The sequence below is a fragment of the Amaranthus tricolor genome, chromosome 9, assembly GCF_026212465.1.
Source record: "Amaranthus tricolor cultivar Red isolate AtriRed21 chromosome 9, ASM2621246v1, whole genome shotgun sequence".
Lineage (NCBI taxonomy): Eukaryota > Viridiplantae > Streptophyta > Magnoliopsida > Caryophyllales > Amaranthaceae > Amaranthus > Amaranthus tricolor.
This window is the reverse complement of record NC_080055.1, coordinates 4,876,948-4,884,042: the sequence shown is the minus strand read 5'-3', so window position 1 is coordinate 4,884,042 and position 7,095 is coordinate 4,876,948. Positions and strand designations below refer to the sequence as shown.

Here is a 7,095-nt window from a genome sequence, read left to right as displayed (position 1 = left end):
GTTTGTTTCTCCCCTAGAAATTGACAATCTAGAGTTACCATTCATAACAATCGAGCAATCTTTCCCCCAATTTCTGTCGAGACATTCTGAAAAGAAAATATACAAAAAAACCAAAAGAGTAAAAACCGTACTTATCCGGTGGTCCCCACAACATATCGTCATGATAATAATAATAATAAATTCATAATTTCCTGCAACAGTCTTTCTATCTCATTCCTTCAATCCTTCCTTTCTAAAGTCCTAATGTTGCACCTCCATCATTTTTCATAAATACAAACAGAAAAAGCATACCATTTTAAAATCTTTTTTTTAAAAGCTACAAATAAATCAATAATGGTATTTACTAACTCTTCTTCTTCACAATCTCATCATAATCAAGACCAAAACGACGACATTTCAGTTTTCCTCCGGCAAATTCTCCACCGTTCATCACCATCTTCTATTCTTCAACCGCAACCTATCACCGGTCCTTCCCCGATTTTCTCCAGTTCGCACCGAATCTCCCATGAATATCTAAGCGGTGTCATTTTGCCACCTTCCAATGGCTGCTTTTCTGTTCCGGCTGGTTCGAATTTGTCGGCTGAGTCTCTTTCCGATTCGGTTCAATTACCAAGTTCAGACAATAATGATTTTGCTGAAGATAACGAGTGTAACAGCCAGGTTTCTTTATTATTTTTTTCAATAATTAATTTAATTTAATTTTATTTAATTAATAGTAATAAATAAAATAGAATAGAAGAATGTTTCTGACTTGCACCGTACTGTTCTGGTGACTCCGTTTTAAGAAAGAGGTATTTGGCTTGGGAAAATTAATTTTGTTTAAACCTGTTTTTTAAATTTATTATTCGGTTTTACTAGAGACTTGATTTTAAAAAAAAAATTCCTATTACTCTTGAAAAAATTTTCCTTCAAAGTGGACGTAAAAACTTAATTATTATTTATATTTTCCACTTGAAAAATACTCCGTGTTCAACCAAATTTAATCCAAATACATTTAGTGAGCGAATAAATAAGCGGTAAAAAATCGTAAATGTGAAGAGTGGTACATAAGTGAAGCTAATGTTTGGATCAGCATGGAAGAATGAATAATAAATTGGGACAAATTTAAAAACGGTGCCATAACTTATACGGAAGTTGATGAGTGATTGTTTGTACGTAGGAAGGGAATGAAGTGGTGGTGGAAGAGGCGGAAGCGGCGGAGAAACAATCACAGTCGCGCAATCAGTCTAAGAGAAGTAGGGCTGCTGAAGTTCATAATTTATCTGAAAAGGTTTGTGTAAATCTTTTATATTTTTTTATCTTAAGTTATGTTTTCAAAGTATTATTATATTAATTAATAGTGTTTCAACTTTTAAGTGTAATTAATTTGTTGATTTGGCGACAGAGGAGAAGGAGTAGGATTAATGAGAAGATGAAAGCATTGCAGAATCTAATTCCTAATTCTAACAAGGTGATTGTTTATTTATTTAATATTTATTTTTTTAATCTTATTAAGATAATTTTTTTTATTATGTTGTTAATTTTGCTTTGATGACAATTAATTTTTTTGGGAATCGTTTTGTGAGAGTAGACGGATAAGGCTTCAATGCTGGATGAAGCTATTGAATATTTGAAGCAGCTTCAATTGCAGGTTCAGGTAATGATGTTTTTCAGTGCAATACTATTAATTTTGTTTATCACACATATTTATGGTATGATTTTAGTTTTACTACAAAACTATATGCAGAATCTTATTACTGACACTTTATGTTTCTCAACTTGTTAATTGTGGGATATGTATTACTGCCTCATGTTTATCTTAAGTGTCCCATTTACTTTATACAATCTATCCAATGCATTTATTCAATCCTTAATATATCGAGTTATATATAATTAAAAATTATAAAAAGTTGATGTTAATAATCTTTACATCAAAACGAATCAAATAAAAACCCACATGACTATGTTTTAACTTATAGATTAATAATAAAAATGCAATTTAAGAGTGATAAATGAATAGTGTCTTAAAAGTAAATGGGACACCTAAAGTGAATAGGAGGGAATACTATATAAGAATAGGATCGTATTTAAATGCTAGGCTAATAAGAAAACACTCCTTGAATTTGCTTGATGTAACAAAACTATATTTGCACATTTTCTCTATTTTAATATCAACCACACTATTCTAATATCCCGTCCCTTTCTATTTTGTATCATTAAGTTCAATGAGGAAACTTGGGAGTACTTATCTAAAATCACAAGGAGGAAAGTATACTCCGATTCCTTATGTTTAATGTGGTTGATTTTGGTGATGAGATTAATGAGGTAAACTAGGAAAAACCAACTCTGGAATTGTATGAGTCTACAACTATAACTTGAATTTTGACCCGAACTGAATTTGGCAATAGGCCTGAGAATGACTTCCCTTAACTCAAATAAAATACAATTTAAATTACTGGTTTGCCGTTTTTACACTTGCAAGTTGCAACTTCTACTGATATCTGATTTGATACTGTTTCATATCACTTTGAATTTTGTTATCTTTCATTTTCAGTTAATGAAAATGCTAAGGCTAGTATAGCTGGATGTATGCATACTATGGAAGGGGGATGTTAACCTTTTACCAATTGCTACAAGAATTGACTTTGTTAGCTTTTGTTTTATAAGATTTTAGTCTTTGAGGTCAGGTAATCGGATTGAAATAGGAATGCTGAAATGACAATTGCCGAATTCTACTGTTTCCATATTGATCTTGTAGTATTATATGGTCTGCAAATAAAATGTTTTGAAATTTGGCGTAGAGGGGTATTCCTATTTCCATTTTCCTCCCATTTTGGGTGGATCATTACCACTTTTCAAATTTTGCTTCAATTAATGTTATAGCTATGTACATATTTTCAAATTTGAAGAATGACTAGTTTGTGCATCATGCAAGTATGGTTTGTGTAGAAAAATTAATAGTGTTAAGGCTAACATAAAAAAAATATAAGCAAAGGAAAAATAGATTTAAATGGATCATTGTCTTTGTGCATAATATTATTGTAAGTTAGGTATAAGAATACGTATGTATGTGTTTTTAAAATGTAACGAAGTAATGAGTTTTCAGAACTTATAATTGGGTCTCGCAATTACAGAATTGAATCCCCAAACAAGATTTAAAAATTATAATTGGCGGTATACAAAAGGTTAAACTTTAAAGGTGTTAGGGAACTTAACCGCAGTTCCATTAATGAAGATGCTCTTAAAGCTTACTTGTAAACAAGGTTCGTCCATATATGCCGGTGGGATGTCTCAACAAAAAAATGCTTATGCAATAAGCAGGAAGGAAACAAGGAGATTCACCAATTCAGTTAGTTAAATTATTTAGTATTAACCGGTTTCCAGGATACTGGTTAGAGATATGGCTAGTTGCTGTCATGTAGTATGCTGCTGTGCTGCCAATACCATTGAACTATTTCTTATATTTTCTTCTATATTAATTTGTTATGACCAGAATTTGTTATTGTTTATAATTATTTAACATTTATGGCAGCTGTTGCACAACTAGAGTAGTGGACGACTTTTTCTTTTGTCTATTTTTCTCCTCTTGCTTACTCCAGTGGTTCTTTTGATTTTGATGCACTTTTCATTTGGGATCTTTCGTGTTTTGTTACATTTCTGTTTTTGTTTGGTTCTACATTCTCTCTCTCTCTGAATCGCATTTATAATTTCTTCCATCTGCTTGTTTCATTTTTTTGTTCTTTTACTGTAACAATAATAACGTATCTTTGGCATATTGTATCAAATTCAAAAAAATTGTTGGGGGGGGGGGGGGGGTGGGGTTTGTGGTTCTAGTTTGGACTTCCGCTGGACTAAAAGATTGTCACCCAAGCTTGATAAGGGGTGTGCTTCTGTTTGATATGCAAGTAAAAACAAATACGGAGGACTAGTTGCACAAGAGCAAATCATAATGCATCTTCTTAGAAATTTGAACACAAACAGTGAGCATGTATAACCTAGTCAGTGCATGGAGCATGTTCACCGCAGTACAGCAAATTAGACGCCTTTATACTCCTTTTTATTTAAAGATGTTTCTATTTTAAGACAAGACATGTTTCACTGTTGCACTAAGTCATCTTTCATAGACTATGTTTGTGTTTATGTATTGTTCGTCTGATTGCATTTATTACTGTCGTGATTTTGAGTCAAAAAACATTCATGACTCCGGGATATTGTTCTCATTGAAATTCAGATGTTGTCACTGCGGAATGGATTAAGTTTGCACCCTACATGTCTACCTGGAGGACAAGAAATTTTGCACCCTTCTCAGCTTTCTCAATTAGGGATTAATTTTGATAATAGCAGTGGTTTCTATGATATTAGCATGCCGCCAAATGCGCTAAATTCAATACCCGATACATCAAATACTATTCCAAATCTCTCCAACCAAAATAATTCCTCAGCAAAACCCTCTTTACCTGTTTCATTTGGTGGTACCAACTCAGTAGGCATGTCATTTAGCACTGAATCATGTATGCCTGCTAGCATCCGTCCATTTCAACCTCGGAATTCTCCCCAGGTAAATTTAGTCCAACAAACTGATTTATTTACCAAAGCTTGTGTTCAAACTTTTTAATGATACTAACTTGTTTTGTGTGAAGGCTGTTTGCAGCGAACAAGCCATTTCAAGCTCAGTTGTAGATCAGACAAGGCCAGGGCACAATCCCGTGCAGCAGATGCAGCAAAAACACGGGTCAGAAGAGACCTTTGTTGAGAATATATCAGCACCAAACCAGCTGATTTCCAGTAACTTCAGCGGGTGAATTGCACAAAACATTAAACATCCATTTTTTTTTTTCCATAAAAGCGACTTTTCACTCGTTTTCTTTACGATGCTTTACGTCTAACAGGTTGCTTGCAACAACTAGTGGCGCCGAATTGACAAGCTGACAAATAAAGAGATGGGCACTAAAATCATCTAGTATGACAAAACATGGTTGTCGACTCATCGTAGATTAACATTAACTTGGTTTGTAATTTACTTTCTCTCCTTTTCTCTTGCTTTGTTGATAGTTAGCTGCCCATATTGGTTATGTCAAATTTCCCTTTCAACAACTTAATAATGTAATAATCTTATCTTATGAACTAATTATGGAAATTACATTAATCCAGTTTAAGAAAATCAAAGTGTCACATGCTGCACATTGGTGACGTGATTAAATTGTTATTTTGTACAATCAACCCATACCTTTCCTGCCCTACATTATTATGTTTTTGCTTTGAGATTGTATGTTTTAAAATTTATTATGTCGGGTAGGTTACTTGTGCCTTCCTAGGGTAAGATAAGCCTATCTTTTAATATTGATGTTTCTACTTGAAACAGAAATTATTTTTTTAATCTTTCTTATGTATCTTATGTTGTTTTGAATAATATTAATATTTATGTACTTTTTGTTGTCATTTAGAGTGTATAGTGGTCATCGGAAATGATAATTAATTAAATCAAATAAATTAATTAATTTATTAATTAAGTTAAATATTCCAATATTGTAAAATTATTGTTTTGTGCAAAAGTATTTTTGTGGATTGCGAGATTTCAAGACAAAGTTTCTGTTTCGGAAATTGCTCAGATCATGGCTCGCGACTTTCGTGTTGGTTTTTGCAATATTCGTTTTATTTGGTTTTGTTAGTTATGCAATAACTACCTACGGTTAATATGATTACATTAACTGAATTATTGGGATGAATTGATTTAATATCGACATTGATTCGTGAATTAATATTGTGGTTCATGAAGTGACATATTAATTTATGAATGGTTCTACGCTTTTTTATAAATATAAAAGGCATGTGTAAGTTATTTCGTACATGAGATGTACATGGAATATACATGCAATTTTTAATTTTTCTTTTCTTCTCTAGTACTTTACATAGAGAACTTACAATCCTCGATTGTAAATTTTTGTTTCTTCTTCCACTTAAGTTTTCTCATGTCATTCTAAATTCATTGTGTTAGGAATTTAGTGTAACTCTTTGTAACTCAGAACATATTTCCGGTTTATGTTCCCAAGCAACGTAGTAGGGAAGAAATAATGTTGTAGAAAAGAGCATCTCGCCTAGAATTAATATAAGTTCACATACAAAATCTTCTTGTTACTATTTTCGATATATGGTGATTCGATGATGAAGTTCACATTTGGTATATATTAAGCAAAGGTTTGAACTTATCATATATTTTTGTAACCTACTAAGTTTATGTAATTTTATTTTATATGTTTGATTAATAAAATTAAAGTACATTTACGACACCTTTTCATCTAACTGCTCGGACGGACTATACAGATGAGTAACAGAGTAGAATTGGTAGTCAGAATTGGTACCTAGAAGATGGGTTTTAACTTTGACTCATGGGACATGGGGCTATACTATTATTACTACATAATTGGGTGTCATGTGAAGTGCAACAAGCACAAGATAATTTAGCCTACTTAGTGTTCATAGAAAAATTAAAAAGTATTATTAGTCAAATGTTTAAATAGGAAATGGGAAAGGTTGGCAGATGCGTGCAATAAACTGTCAGTGTTTTTATGCTTATTCTGATGCTCTTGGGCGAAGTGCTTTTAACGCCGATGTGTCCCATGTAAACTGTTTAAAATATGGAGCAAATGCCCTATGCCAAAACCAAGGGAATCAGTGCTGGGTAATGCGTAGGAATCAAATTATGTTTGCTTGAGCTCGGAGTAATGGGTAAATCTAAAAGTGTTCATTCGGGTTATCGGATCGATTTTAAACGTGCTTCATTTGATTCATTTTTATTTCGGATCCGCTATTTTTCGAATACGTGATGCGGCAGATCACACTCAGTTTGGGTCGGTTAGCCACGGTTCGATTGAAGGTCAGCTATTCGAGTTATTGGGCTTGCACTGGTCCGTGTTCATTGAAGTTCAAATCGAGTGTTAATCGGTATCGGGTTGTCATTGGTTAATAATTGCTCATTTTACCGAGTACATATCGAGTTAGGGGATTAAATGAAGAATTGAAAATTTTCACATGGCGAATTTATGGAATTTTGATTAAAGTAGCAATTTTACAGCTTGAAATGTGATAGTGTCATATTCAAAACATTTTATTGCATCA

General features: G+C 32.8%; 1 protein-coding gene across 2 annotated transcripts; it reads left to right on the top strand.

The window, feature by feature from the left end:
• The first annotated feature begins 209 nt into the window (after positions 1–209).
• Positions 210–5,430, top strand: LOC130824330 (transcription factor SPATULA-like). 2 transcript variants are annotated; one of them, XM_057689289.1, is made up of 7 exons: positions 210–660; positions 1,160–1,270; positions 1,385–1,450; positions 1,571–1,636; positions 4,211–4,537; positions 4,620–4,777; positions 4,869–5,425. In XM_057689289.1, exons 1-7 carry the CDS (start codon positions 334–336, stop codon positions 4,906–4,908), a joined length of 1,095 nt encoding a protein of 364 aa, XP_057545272.1. In that variant the 5' UTR covers positions 210–333; the 3' UTR covers positions 4,909–5,425. The 2 variants fall into 2 exon arrangements, with proteins under 2 accessions (XP_057545272.1, XP_057545273.1); XM_057689290.1 differs by having other exon boundaries at positions 216–660; positions 4,631–4,777; positions 4,869–5,430.
• Positions 5,431–7,095: the final 1,665 nt, after the last annotated feature.

Bases quoted from the DNA above. Each gene is read 5' to 3' on its own strand.
- LOC130824330 (XM_057689289.1), top strand. From the start codon at position 334: ATGGTATTTACTAACTCTTCTTCTTCACAATCTCATCATAATCAAGAC. The intron at 1,271-1,384 runs GTTTGTGTAAAT...ATTTGGCGACAG, and splicing joins TTCATAATTTATCTGAAAAG to AGGAGAAGGAGTAGGATTAA. The intron at 4,538-4,619 runs GTAAATTTAGTC...TTTTGTGTGAAG, and splicing joins AACCTCGGAATTCTCCCCAG to GCTGTTTGCAGCGAACAAGC.